This window comes from Cervus elaphus, chromosome 11 (genome assembly GCF_910594005.1).
Source record: "Cervus elaphus chromosome 11, mCerEla1.1, whole genome shotgun sequence".
In the NCBI taxonomy this organism is placed as follows: Eukaryota; Metazoa; Chordata; class Mammalia; order Artiodactyla; family Cervidae; genus Cervus; species Cervus elaphus.
Window position 1 is genome coordinate 81478204 of NC_057825.1, and position 15319 is coordinate 81493522.

Genomic DNA, 15319 nt, shown 5'->3' on the forward strand with positions numbered 1-15319 from the left:
GAAAAGGTCAGTTTTCATTCTAAATCCAAAGAAGGGCAGTGCCAAACAATGTTCAAACTACTGCAAAATTGCTCTCATTTCACACGCTAGCAAAGTAATGCTCAAAATTCTCCAAGCTAGGCTTCAAAAGTACGTGAACTAAAAACTTCCAGATGTTCAAGTTGGATTTAGAAAAGGCAGAGGAACCAGAGATCAAATTGCCAACATCCGCTGGATCACAGAAAAAGCAAGAGAGTTCCAGAAAAACATCTACTTCTGCTTCATTGACTATGCTAAAGCCTTTGACTGTGTGGATCACAACAAACTGGAATATTCTTAAAGAGATGGGAGTACCAGACCACATTACCTGCCTTCTGAGAAACCTGTATGCATGTCAAGAAGCAACAGTCAGAACCAGACATGGAACAACAGACTGGTTCCAAATAGGGAAAGGAGTACATCAAGGCTGTATACTGTGACCCTGCTTATTTAACTTCTATGCAGTGTACATCATGCAAAATGCTGGGCTGGAGGAAGCACAAGCTCACATCAAGATTGCTAGGAGAAATATCAATAACCTCAGGTATGCAGATGACACCACCCTTATGACAGAAAGTGAAAAACTAAAGAGCCTCTTGATGAAGATGAAAGAAACAAGGGAAAAACTGGCTTAAAATTCAACATTCAGAAAACTAAGATCACGGCATCCGATCCCATCACTTCATGGCAAATAGATGGGGATGCAATGGAAACAGTAACAGACTTTATTTTCTTAGGCTCCAAAACCACTGCAGATGGTGACTGCAGCCATGAAATTAAAAGACGCTTGCTCCTTGGAAGAAAAGCTTTTTAATACACAGTATTAAAAAACAGAGACATCACTTTGCCAACAATGGTCCGTACAGTCAAAGCTATGGTTTTTCCAGTAATCATGTATGGATGTGAAAGCTGGACCATAAAGAAGGCTGACCACTGAAGAACTGATGCTTTCCAACTGTGGCGCTGGAGAAGATTCTTCAGAGTCCCTTGGACTGCAAGAAGATCAAACCAATCAATCCTAAAGGAAGTCAGTCCTGACTATTCATTGGAAGGACTGATGCTGAAGTTGAAGTTCCAACACTTTGGCCACCTGATGTGAAGAGCCGACTCATTGTAAAAGACCCTGATGCTGGGAAAGATTGAAGGCAGGAGGAGCAGGGGATGACAGAGGATGAGATGGTTGGATGGCATCACCAACACAATGGACATGTGTTTGAGCAAGCTCCAGGACATGGTGATGGACAGGAAAGCCTGGCATGCTGCAGTCCATGGAGCCACAAAGAGTTGGACACAACTGAGTGACTGAACAACAACAACAATCTGAGAATTTAAGGATATACAGGGAAATGTTTTTTTACTTCCCCATTCCCATCAGGGCAGGTTGTAGAGAGGGAACGTGGTAAATCTGGAAGAGCCAGCAAGAAATCTGGGTTCTCTCAGTCCTGGTCTCCCTGTGGAGCAATCGCGGGTAGGACTGGACCACCGTTTGGACTTCGTGCTGCAGCAGCACGAAAGCAGCCACACTTGCTTTAGCGAACAGTCAGGCTTCGTTCAGGTACCAGGCAGGCAGGTGCCTCCTGGCGACACTGAAATCTTAGCCTCTGTCATGAGAAACTTGATTGGTCTAAGGGGATCATGACAATTCCATTCAATTCACTGGGGACGGGTTTCGGAATGGTCATGTGACATAATTCTAACCAATGGGGTCTGTGGGAAATCTGGGAGACTTCTGGGGCATTACATGCATTCTAAGAATGTTTTAGGAAAAAAAGGTTATGGCCTCTCTCCTGCTTTCGCCTTTGAAATACTGCTGTGTAAGTAGGTGACCATCAGTCCTGTTGGTGACCAGGAAGAGACAATCCTGAAGGCAAAGTTAAAGTTGCCCATGCTGCAACAACTAAAGCCTAACAGAATTCGATCTTCAATTGACCAGCCTAGGTACAGGCTTCCTCTACACTTCTTGTTATGGGAGAAAACACATTTTTCTTGCAGGTTAAGTCATTTTTATTTGGGTTTTCTATTATTCAGCACTAAAAGATCTTTAGTAAACCTGCTTATGCAAGTGGATAAATGTTTATCAAGCATTTTATTTATAGCATTTTTAAAAATTAGACTCACAACCAAAATTATAATGTTTCATACCGGCCTTTTCAGGAATTAAAAACTCCAGAAACCTACATATATGGGACAGTACTTAGCAGGGGGATGGGGGGAGGAATAGGTCTGCCATTTTAACCTGCAAATAGAACAGGAAAGGTGCTAAAACAAGAACCATGTGATAATTGAAAAAATAAAAACATGCTCTAAAAAACACCCATGCCACAAATTTACAAAATGAAAATCTGGGGCATATTAGTAAGGAACATTCAATTTCCCCCATGGCCTATTCAAATATGATTGCCAGAATCATCTGTATATGGGTTTACTGAACTCTGTTTAATGTCTCTCAGGGTCTCTTAGACAGATTTATTTCAATAACTCTGTTACACTTGGAGGGCAAACAAAACTATGAGCTTTTATGATTCCTCCTGTCATTTTTTTTTTTAACTTTCTCAAATCAGGTATGCTGGGATGGGTTCAGAAGACTAACAGGTAACAAGTTCTTAATAAAGTTCCCAATTCCCAAATCAGAGGTGGTGCCTGGGAATGACTTTGGGAGATTGAAGTACACATGCTCATGGTATCCATCAGCTTCCTGTACAAGCCTCACCCCTGAAAAATACACAAACTGGGTAAAGCCTCCACTCCCACAGCCAATCAGACTGCTTTCTCTAAGTTTCTTCTATAAAAGATCAAAGGGCCTCCCCTGTGCAAAAGCTAGAGTCTGTTTTTAAATTAAAACGGATTTGAGATTTTGCTGATAACAACATTCCCTCCTTCACAGACATTCTGAAAACACACTTTCTGAGCGAAAAACAGAGAGTTAGAGCTGGTATGCCAAGAATTACATGTTATGGGCAGAAGTGTGCAGCACACAAGAAAATTCTCTATTACGGCACCATAATAAAAAAACTGGGTGAGGATCACAGCTCAAAGTTCCTTTCAACTCTATGAATCTTTAATTCTACATGTGCTTATCCATTTTCCTCCAACCGATTTGAGTTTCTTTCAGAAACAAAAGGTAACCCTTGAGAAAAAAAGGAAAGAAATACATGACTTTGATGCTTCTTCAGCAGACATTTCTGGCTGGATGCTATCTTCTACTGCTGAATAGTAGGTGATTTCCTTGTGCCTTTTTGGTTTTGTTTGTTTCAAAAAACTGAACAAAAACACAACATTTTTCAGAAACGTTCTTATCGGCAGTCACTGCCGCTTCTACTGCCACTTGAGTTAAGCCTAGCTCTTTCTTTCTCTAGTATTTGTTAGTTTTAGCTTCCTTAAACCAACATTTCCATTGTCTGAACATCAAAGTTTCCCTAAAATACATTATATGTTAAGGATCAAACCACCAGGAATAAGTGACTAAGTATTAGCGGCATAAAACAAATACTGAACTTCTATTGACCTAGACTCCATTATTGCCGTTGGCCATTATATTTTTAGTTTCTTCTCTCCTACAATTTATCTTCTGCTGGGTCAAATTGTTGCTCTGATGATCAGTTTCATAATCTTTCAATTCCATGACAAGTGGTCAATTCTGTTGTTTTTCAGGATAACTTCCTTGAATACCATTTAATGGGATGCCCATGCTAAAAATTCCATGACAATTATAAACATTACTGTAAGGAGTTTTCAAAACTGTGAGAACATAAGGAATGGCATTCAAACTCAAATTAACCAAAAGCCCCAACCCACCTCCTCAGACCCTCTTCCTCACTAGTGAGAGTGTCCTTAGAGACAGCAAAACCTCACAGGGCAAGGAGGACACAGCACCCAAGTGTTTCACTAAGCAGCCTCTTATCTTCAAAAGCATTTCTTTTCAGCACTCAGTAACATTTGCTGACTGATTTCTGAATGAAGCAAATGCTTACATCCCCCACACGAAATAAAAATTCCTTAAAATATAGACAAAAGAGATCCAAGTCACATACAGCCTCCTACCCCTACCCCCACCCTCACTCTCTCAGTCTTGCCAGTTAAAGACCCTAAGAATATACGTCAGTGTTTTCTGGCATGGCAGATGGAAGCATTGGTGTTGATTTACAGTTGAAGGACCTACTGTAAAGGGACAGTAAAGTCTTCCAGAATTATCTATACATTCAAAATTTCTCACATATTTCTAGAATCACTTCCCTGTCTACCTGTATGGTACCAAACAACCTGGTGGAACCAAAAGGGAACATATTACATCCTTTTGGTCCTTAGAGGAGAAATGAGATGATTGATTTTTTCCCATGAACAAAATACTTAAAAGTCTGAACACTGGGGGACATCCAGCAAGTTGTAGAAAATAATCCACTGTATCCTCAGTCAGTCAAGATAACGGAAAATGAAATACGGTTTGTAATGTTCCCCTTTTTTCACTTGCTAATGCATTTGCTGATGGGTGTCCCCATGACATGATTGTTTGGTCTGCAATCAGCTTATCTGGCTGAGTTACAAGAAGGATGGAGTGCAGCCTGGAGTTTCCTGGTACTCTGCAGCAAACAAGGGCTGTCAGCTTCGCGAGGGCTGATGCGGACTCTCTCGGGCTCCAAGTTCAGTTACATCCTTTTAGTTAAAACTTGCAATAAAACAGATTAATCACTGCACTTTTAACCTCAGGTAAGCACTGTAAGAAAGTGAAAAAAAATAAACCAGCATCAATTTTACCAGGTTTTGAAGATAAAGTCCATTTTCCACTGTCAGATGCCTTTATTTTGATAAAAATCTTTACAACCAGTTGTGCAAAGCTTTAGACAATAGCAATGGTATGCTGTTTTTAAAATACATATATATAGTAGAAAAAACTAATTTGTTACACTTAAAGCAAGTCTACAGGGTTAAGATGATCTTATCTGAATTGCTCCCAAATTACTGAGCTAACGTTTTACTCCAAAGGAGATACATTTGCTACTTGTACTATTTGCCAGACCTCCAGCTTAGTTGTTTTCAATTTTTTCCTTCCATCTCACCAGTTGCTTCTGCAAGGGAGAGGGAAGTGAAGGGGATGACCAAATCAGATTATCTTTATTCTTTTAATCAGCAAATAATACAGGAAAATAGGCCTCAAATGGTCACATAATTGAGTATCAAAGAAGGACAATGGAATCTCTCTGAAAGATAAGATGGACACAGGAAAGATGAACTCAAGGACACTGCCAACCTGACATCACAGCTTGCTTGGCAGAGGTCACAGCTCAGTTACCTGGGGTATACTGCACTGCAGGTGCACTCAAAGAGGAAAGGAGAGTTCATTCTTGGTAACTGTTGGACCAGCCTAAATTCCTTCAATGTGGCCACTCACCATCGTTTCCCATTTACCACTGACACTCGGCGTCTCAGTTACTCCCTCAATGAAATGTAACTCCCGGATGCTCCCCCAACAAAAGCTATCTTCTCTTGCAATCAAGAACACTTGCAATTATGAGCAGTCTGCCTGATGGGGTTTAAGGGCTCTTTCTGAGCTTTGAAGAAGAGAAATCAGGAGCTAAGAAAAAAATCACAGCAACTCTAGTATGATTGGATGTGAACTTTCTGTAGCATAGCAAAAAAACTCTTCTGTTGTTCCCCTCAAGGCCACTGCTAAATGTAATCCACGAGACATGGTAGATACAAATGTCATTGACTCTGGCAATTTTGATCACAAACCACTTAAAGCACCATCCACTTTTGTGTTTATGAATCACTATTAAAAGGTGACTTTTCTGTGCAGATGGAAAGAATAGAAGCAAATGTCTTTTTTTGATATCAGAGAGGCAAGTAAGAATTTAATTTCTATGCAAGATAACCTTCAGGAGTGTTAGCAATAGGATGTGTTGAAGCATAGGATATCACACTCAGGTATGTTCAGCCTCAAGACACTGTAGCACAAAACTACAAATCTAGTCATTAAGAGCTGTGTAATATGAGCTAGCAGTTGTTTAATCATAAAGTTGCAGGTAATACTGTCTCATGTCAGAAATGATACAGAAATAAAATGCATCTTCTTCTCTCCCCTGTGCAAGATGAATATGTGATACAATGGTGCTGGGAGACCCACCACAGAGGTCAGCCACGATAGTAAAGAAACAATCCATCTTCTGCCCAGATGAGAAACTCGGGCTTTGTTGATGGGCCATGAGAGAAGCAGTCTTCCAAGAGAAGGGGGGATACGCCAGGGGTACATAAGCAGTCCTCTTATGTACCCCCTGGAACATAGATAAACTTTTTTTTATATCTATTTATTAATATTACCCCATCCCTTCAAAGTTTGTGTTTATTCATGTTTCATGATGTACTGGGTTGGCCAAAAAGTTCGTTCAGTTTTCCACACACGTGTATGAAAAAACAAATGAAATATTTGGTCAAGCCAATATATTTCAGTACAGAGTGTGCACGCATACTCAATTGCTCAGTCGTGTTTGACTCTTTCTGACCCCATGTACTGTAGTCGGCCAGGCTCCTCTGTCCATTGGTTTATCTTGGCAAGAATACTGAAGTAGGTTGCCATTTCCTCCTTCAAGGGATCTTCCCCACCCAGGAATCAAACCCACGTCTCCTGCGGCTCCTGCATTGGCAGGCAGATTCTTTACCACTACATCGTCTGGGAAGCCCATGTAAGTACAGTCCCTGTACCTGATTTTTAAATGAAAAATATAAATTACATAGAGTGGGGCTTCAGACAGTTTCAGAGACCACTGCCTTGAAAAGTAAAGTGAGAAAAATGAAGTCTTAATGATATCCCCAGCACTCCCAAAACTGAAGAATCCCTTTGCCAGCAGCATCTTCTGGTCCAAGAGAAGGTCCAAGAACAGTCTGTAAACTAATGGGTCAGGAAGGAGAAACAGTGCTCGCCTCTCAGATTTCCCAGATACATCTGCTCTTGGGAGATAATTATTCTAACACAAATGATACTTTGGTCTACAAATGAGCTGGAGAAAATCATCAATCTATTTTTGTGTCAGGTAGAACTTGGTGGGTCCTGTACAGACTATTAATTTCATGGAAAATAAGCCAACAGGGAAAACAGATAAATCATTAGCAGAGTGAGGAAGAGACCCAGTGAATTCCTACCAATCCTCCTACTTTCTCTTTCTTGCAGAGAGTAAAATGACAAAGTAGTTATGTCCCACTGTCTTTGATATCTCTGTTTATCTCATTAAAGGAAAAATGCTTCTGAAACCACAAGGACATGTTCTATTTCAAGTTTTAAAAATTCAATCCCAAATGATTTATACAAGTGAACAATATGACTACAGAATTGTAATCTTCACATTTCTAAAATTCTATCATTCTTAACTTCATAAAAACAAAACACTACAACATTCATTTCCCTTTTGTTTATTGTAGGCAATATATAACATTAGGATTCAGTTTACATAAACAAGGAACATATATTTGAAAAGTAGTGTGGATTGTTTTTAATGAAAATTTTTAATTAAAAATTTTTTTCAATTAAACTTAAGGCTAGTAAGAACAGTTGGCACTTTTGATATCATTTCAATGACTAATCCCTACTCAAAATTAATTTCTCCAAAGTTCCATATAATGTATTCACAAGAATCATCAATGTTTATTTATTAAAGTCAGTGTTTTCGGTAACTGAAAGAAGCATTATAGAATGTTTCCAACTGAGTCTCTTTCCATCTGTCCTCCTATTTTACTGTTCATCAAGTAGTTTAAACATAAGAATTGCACTTGTAACAGAATGGCTGGGTGCTACCCAAAGGATCCGGCTCTCCATCACTTTGCAGTGTTAGTTAGTTAGTTAGTTAGCTAGTTAGTTCAGTCGCTCAGTCGTGTCTGACTCTTTGCGACCCCATGAATCGCAGCACGCCAGGCCTCCCTGTCCATCACCAACTCCCGGAGTTTACTCAAACTCATGCCCATTGAGTCAGTGATGCCATCCAACCATCTCATCCTCTGTCTTCCCCTTCTCCTCCTGCCCCCAATCCCTCCCAGCATCAGGGTCTTTTCCAATGAGTCAGCTCTCCGCATCAGGTGGCCAAAGTATTGGAGTTTCAGCTTCAGCATCAGTCCCTCCAGTGAACACCCAGGACTGATCTCCTTCAGGATGGACTGGTTGGATCTCCTTGCAGTCCAAGGGACTCTCAAGAGTCTTCTCCAACACCACAGTTCAAAAGCATCAATTTTTCGGTGCTCAGCTTTCTTCACAGTCCAACTCTAACATCCATACATGACCACTGGAAAAGCCATAGCCTTGACCAGACAGACCTTTGTTGGCAAAGTAATGTCTCTGCTTTTTAAGATGCTATCTAGGTTGGTCATAACTTTCCTTCCAAGGAGTAAGCGTCTTTTAATTTCATGGCTGCAGTCACCATCTGCAGTGATTTTGGAGCCCAAAAAAATAAAGTCTGACACTATTTCCACTGTCTCCCCATCTATTTCCCATGAGGTGATGGGACCAGATGCCATAATCTTAGTTTTCTGAATGTGAAGCTTTAAGCCAACTTTTTCACTCTTCTCTTTCACTTTCATCAAGAGGCTTTTTAGTTCCTCTTCACTTTCTGCCATAAGGGTGGTGTCATCTGCATATCTGAGGTTATTGATATTTCTCCCGGCAATCTTGATTCCAGCTTGTGCTTCTTCCAGCCCAGTGTTTCTCATGATGTACTCTGCATATAAGTTAAATAAGCAGGGTGACAATATACAGACTTGATGTACTCCTTTTCCTATTTGGAACCACTTTCTGTCATTTACCTACCAGTGCTAGCAGCCTGCCCAAAGTGTTTATCCCACAGCCTACTAAAAGTAGTTACTCTATAACCTACTAGAAAATAACTACAGTACTTGATATAAACTCCATTGGGGCAGGCGTTTTTATCCATTTTTTTCACTTCTGTATATTGTATTTTTTGAAGTGAAAGTGAAAGTCACTCAGTAATGTCCGACTCTTTGCAACCCCATGGACTATACAGTCCATGAAATTCTCCAGGCCAGAATTCTGAAGTCAGTAGCCGTTCCCTTCTCCAGGGGATCTTCCCAATCCAAGGATTGAACCCAGTTCTCCTGCATTGCAGGCAGATTCTTTACCAGCTCAGCCACAAGGGAAGCCAAATTTTCTATACATAGAACAATACCTGGCATTCAACATATGTTTATAGAGTACATAAACTGGATGAATGGTGGAAAAAAAGAATCTATCTTTAGGTCACCTCCTCTCATTTCCTGGGCTCTGTACACAATCCATGCCACCTGCCTTCCTGGCTTTCTTTTATACATAAGGGCTTCTTTCCAATGTGGTATTCCCAGGGGCACAGAGGGGCCTGAGGCCCTCCTCTTTCAACCCAATCTTTCAAGGCTTCTTTAACTGTTCTAGCCCTCCTATGGCTGGAAGGAGGATGATTAGTTTGCAAACTTACCAGAGACTGTCTTTACTTTGAACAGCAAAGCTTTGTTAGCAACAAAAGCTAGCTGCAAGAAGGGTCTACAAGGAATAATAAGTTAGTCAACTGATCAACTCAAATACAAAAGAACCCTCACATGTGTAGCTGAAATCTTCCTACTATTAACTGACAATAGTGTTTTGATGGGCATCTATTTTTATTGGCTAGTAAACTATAATGCAGTGCGAACTTAATATCTCTACAGCATTTGTAAGTTCCCATGTTATCCCAGTGGGCAAGATAGTAAAATGTGGATTAGTCAATATAGTGAGAGGACCTGGTGCTGGAAAACCTATATTCAAATTGTGTTGGTGACTGGTCCTTTGTCAGCCTAAGAGAGTAGCATCGAGTTCTAATCTTGGTCCTCAATGGGTTTAATCAATAACTTTACCTCCATTCTTATTGAAGGTCCTGGTTGGAGGTCCAATCTAGACCTTCTAGGGTCACTCTGGGCTAAAAGTAAACTAGAATCACAATGAAAGGGTGACATTCAGAGTTTGACAATTTCCCCAAATACCTGTCCCAATAAGATGGCAGCTTTTCTGGCTCATATGATTTCTCTAAAGTAGATGAACATTCTATAGACTTATATGTTGCATTCCTAAGCCAGTCTCTTATAGTCCACATTGTCTGTTTATTTTTCCTCTACATCTCTCAGAAATACTTGACCAGCCTCTCATAACAGGAAACGGAAACAGTTCCAATTGTGAGAAGTCTTCCATATTAACAATTCTCTGCTTTCCCCTCTGCAACTTTCACCCAACTCCTGGCTTTGTGCTCTAAATCCACACAAAGAAAGCTGATCTCTTTTTCTCTCAAAAGTTCACTAAACAAGTCAGGTACTTCTTGTGGCCCTTCCCATCCCTCCCCTCTCTCTTATCTGAGTCTACTAAATCTTAGGACTCATAAGGTAATTCAGAGAAGAAAGTAAGGATGAAACATGGGACACTAGTGGTCCAAATTTTTAAATTAGATGTGATGTCAATTTCTAGCTATAGGGGGCTCATTTAAGAAATTCATACACCACCACAGATGCCAGCACATACCACAAACACCAAATTATACCACAGATGCCAAAACAAAAGTAATGTTTACCTAATAGAGGTGTCAAAATCATCTGTTCAAACTATTCTTGGAATCACAAAATTTTAAAGCTATTCATTTCACCCATTCATTTCACAGATGGTAAAACTGAGATCCAAAAGAGTTATGTAAATAGCCCAAGGTAGATGGGGAGCAATATTCAAAGTATTGCAGGCCCTTTTGGCCATCTCCCAAACAACAAATTACGATCCTACAATGTACTGAATGTCATTTTCTCCAAAGTCTTCATGTCTTAATAATGGCAGCTCATTAACTTCCTAGGAAGCTAAATTTACATTGCTATTAGTACAAAAGTGACAGATTTCAGAACTAGAAAAAAATCCCCTAAAGGATATTGAGCCTTCTTACAAGGAACAAGAAAACTGATGACCAAGGAGGCCTGGATTTATTGGAGGAAATGCTGAGATTCAGTGGTACGGGCAACAATGGTGCCCAGGTCTTCTGATGACAGCCTAGAACTCTTTAGTATTCCACACAAAGAATTAGCTAAACACCATCAATACTACAAAGCTGAGATCATTTTAATCTAAACTTGTGTTTATGATGAGAAAACTGTAATTCTTTAACTAGTACACAAGTTCCATCTTATGGAAGTGCTAGGCTGGACAACCATGTCAGAAAGATGTAGAAGGGAGTTCAAGTAATAGGTGGGAGGTTGGACTGAATGACGTCTAAAGTTCCTTCAGCCTCTAGGATTATTGGATTCTGAATTTCCCTGGAGCTGAACACCTCAGCTAGCCAGGGCAGATGAGGAGGTGGGGAATATGCAGGTGTCCTGTGGGGCATCCTCTCCTGCCCTTGGATTGAATGAACTCTACCCTGCTGTTTCAGGCATTATTCCATATCCAATTTACATGCAATCAAATACTCTAGGCACAGGAAGAGTGTAAGGAAATGCAGCTCCGTTGTTCATTCCCAAAGACAGACTACACTGCTTAGCTTTCAAAACTGCCTTGCCTAAATGAGCATTCCATAACTGAGCCTCCACTTTGAGCTTTTACAGTTTGTTCATGTACTATGCTACTATCAGCATTAATTATGCAGCATCTTCATGAGGAGAAACCAGATTTGGATGTGAGGTAGGAGAGGAAAGAATAAAGCGCAGTTTCCAAAAGAAGGTTATTGTATCTGCTCCCTGCTCCCCAAAGCACTGGAGTCCTTCCACCACAGACAGATTTCAGATGGCAGTCCCCAGCTGAGCTAGCCATGGGAAGAAGGAAGTTGACATGTTTGAGAAATGAGGAATACGCCAACTAACAAGACTCTGAGGCCAATATGTTATTAACTCCCTCATTTCTATGTAATTCCATTCCAAACCAGAATTCAACACAAATCTGCTTCTTTGCTTTCCTAAATGGCTACTAAAAATTTAGATGTACTGATTTTAGACATCTTCTCTTTTCTTTTGCAATAATGAGTTCAAGGGAAGAACGAAGGTTTGTTTTTTGTGTGTGTTTGTTTTTTTTTTTTTTCATCTCAGAGAAAAAGAATTTATCATAAGGGTCAAGCTCTGACAGCTAGAAGAAAGCTTCAGCAATAGGACTGTCACACTGAATGAGATTACAAAAAAAAAAATAAATTCAAAGGATCCAACACGCATGGGAGCCAGGTATCGCCTAGACTTCAGAAGAGCAAACTGATGTTCTACAACTCAGTGTCAAATAAGAAAACAACAACAAAACAGCCTAACGAGGTATCAAAATCTCAGAGAGTGATTCTGTACAGACTCCGTGTGCAAATACAAAAGCTCTACTTTAAAAGGCTTGGGCAGGTTTTCCACTCTGCCTGCCCTGAACTGAGTATGGTGTGCCCAGTCATCAGGAGGAAGGCTGCAAAACAGCCGATGTCCTAGCTGCCTTCAGCTGCCTCCACCAAGGCATTACTGTCGGCTGAGGTCTAACCCAAAGGAACCCCGCACTTCGGGGTTTAGAGGAAGGTTCCTCCGGCCTGCTGAGCTCCCCATTAGCCTGTCGGGCTGGCATGACCACATCAGTCCCGTCTGCTACCAACATTAAAGCAGTACAAGAATAAAGCCCTTTCCTCCTCTTCTGAGATTTGCACCACTTTTCTTCCAAACGTATTTCTAAAAGGAAAGCACAACTTGAGGGAAGGAGCCCAACTGGGCAAGGTCGGGTCTTTTGGACGGTTCCCTTCCTCGCCAGCGGCAATCGACACATGCATTCCAAGTCGGGCAGGTGTACAAAGAGAGCGAAGGACGAGAGAGGAGAGGAGAAGAGGGGGTGGAGGGAGGTCGAGGAAGGAAAGGAGACAGAGGCGAAGGGCTGAAGGGACTTGAGGGAAGAGGGGGAAAGGAAGAGGATGAAGAGGAAAGAAGAGTCGGAGAAAGAAGAGCGAGAGAGGAGGGAGGGACGGGAGAAAGAAAGGGAGAGGGATAAAGAAAGGAGGCGGCAAGGAAGACGAAAGAGTGTGCCGGGGACGCGGCGGGGAGGCGGCCGTGGGGACCGGCGCCCCTGGGGAGCCATGAGCTGCGCTCCGCGAGCGGGCGCCTGGGGCGCAGGGCGCGCCCGGCGCTCACCTTTCAGGATGAGGGTGTCGATGTCCCGGTCGATGCCCAGAAAGTAACACTTCCTCCAGAGGCCCGAGTAGGTGGCGAAGAGCGGCCGGCCGCACTCGGCGTCCAGCCCGCCGAGCCCCAGCAGCGAGCGCCAGGACTCGGGGTCGGCGCGCCCTGGGCCGCCCGGGAGCAGCCGGCGCCCCAGAGGGGGCGAGTCCCGCAGCGGCAGGTGCGACAGCGGCATCAGGCGGTTCTTCTGGTCCGGGGGGTCGGCGCCCGCGCGGCTACGCTCGCAGCTCTCCTTATGGCGCCGGGGGTCGGTCTCGTACCAGTGGTCGGTGAAGATGGCCGTGACCAGCAGCCCCAGGGAGCAGAGGCTGAGGCCGAGGCTGAGCGCCGTGACGAGCGCCCGCGGCTCCATGGCTGCTCGCCCCGCCGCTGGTGGGCCCGCGCGCAGCCGCCAGACACAATGCACTTGGCCTCGCTCGCTCCGCAGTCTCTCTCTCCCGCGCTCCCCCACCTGCCCCCTGCCGCCCGCGGCCTCCGGCTCCCGGCCCGGCGCGCTCCCTCCTCGGCTCCCTCCGACCGCGCGCCCGCCTCCTCCCGGGCCGCCGCTCCGCGCCACCCGGAGCCTCGAGCACTTTCTCGCTCCCCCCCAGCCCCGCTTCCACCGCCGCTCCCGCAGCCCCTTCCCCTCCCCCCTGGAGCCCCGCACGCTGCTCACCCCTAGCTGTCCACCGATCCTTCCGCCCTGCTCGCCCGCGACTCTTCTTCCCTTCCGAATCCTTCTCCTCGCAAACCCTCACTTTTCCCTTGTCTCCTCCTCGCTCCCCTTCACCCAGTCCCGACTTTGCCCCTACTTTTCTTCAACTCGTCCTCCCTCTTTTTCGTCCCTGTCTCCCCGCTCTCGTCCCTTTCTGTCCCTGCCCTGGACGCGACGCTTCTCCCCAGCTACCCACGAGCGCTCAGCCGTCCTCTCCCCTCCGACGACCTGAAAAGACATCCACCCACATCAGACTCAGTCTTGTCACTTGTCCAAGTTGATGTTGATCAGTGTCCCGTTTTGTAACCAGAAGCAAATCCCATCTGGGTCGGGCTGCGCGGTGATACTTAAACTCAGGAATCTCGATCTGGAGCCGGAGCCAAAGACCCTTTCTCCCTCCACCGAAGAACCCAGCCTCTCAGACCCCTGGGCGGCTCCATCACCCTGTCATGCCCCGCTTTCCCTCTCCCTCGCCCAGGGCAACCTCTCAGCGCTCTCTCCGCTCCAGACCCTCTTCTTAAAGAAAAGGCACCGAGTGTCACTAGAGCAATGGACCAGTGGTCAGAGATTTTTCTCCCACCCCAGCCTGCTCAGAGATGGACTTCTTTTTCGTTGACCACCTTCATCTCCCGCTGGAATGACGGCCTCCTGGAATTTCTACAAGTGTATAGTGATCAATAAGCCCTTGCAATGGCACCTGGTCTGTGAGGCGATTATTGTCCTTAAATAAAGAAAGTCCTTAGTAATAAATCAAGGGGATGATTTTTTATTTTTCCTCCTGTGCAACTTACATGGGCTGGGAGGGTCAGCAGCGTAGCAATATTACACATTAAAGTCAACATCTCAGCTTGCTTCTGTTTTCTAGGGCACTCAGAGGTAGTAATTGAGAATGGCAGGCAGATTCACATTTTCTAAAATGAGGAAACCTTAGGACTCAGGGTCCTGAAAGAGTTAATTGCTGTGTTGTGTGGAATCTGATGATAGAGAAGCAATACCCTCCTGCCACTTAATGCCCAGGGGGCCACATCACAGACAGAAAACCATGCTGCGGGAGCCCAGGGATACCAGCTCTTGTGTTCTTTTGCTATATTAATGATCAAAAGATGATGAGGCATTCATTAGATGCCAAATGTCATTACTCCACGATTTAATGGGACTTATTAATTAGTGCCCCACATCAGTTGGTATGAATATGATTTATATGTTTCCTCTGAAATGACATTTGTAAAGGTGGTATAAGAATCTTTCTGGGATTTGTTTTCATTGCTGTTTGTACTCAGCATCTTCAGAGGGTATATTGCCCATGAAGACTGTGTACCTCCCTTCACAGATAGATCACTGGAGCAAATCTTTCAGTCATATTGGGCACCCCCTGCCTGTTTCTGCTGACCTGACAATATGAATTATTACTTGGATTTTCTTAGCAAGATCTATGGTGAGCTTCAGTCTAAT

At 43.6% G+C, this 15319-nt stretch overlaps 1 protein-coding gene across 1 annotated transcript in view; it reads right to left on the bottom strand.

The window, feature by feature from the left end:
- The window catches only part of TMEM178A (transmembrane protein 178A), a 56109-nt gene extending 42453 nt beyond the window's left edge, over nucleotides 1-13656 (bottom strand). The window contains exon 1 of the mRNA XM_043918175.1: nucleotides 13126-13656. Coding sequence (XP_043774110.1) covers nucleotides 13126-13525 — 400 coding nt within the window. The 5' untranslated portion in view covers nucleotides 13526-13656. The remainder of the gene's footprint in view (nucleotides 1-13125) is intronic.
- Nucleotides 13657-15319: the final 1663 nt, after the last annotated feature.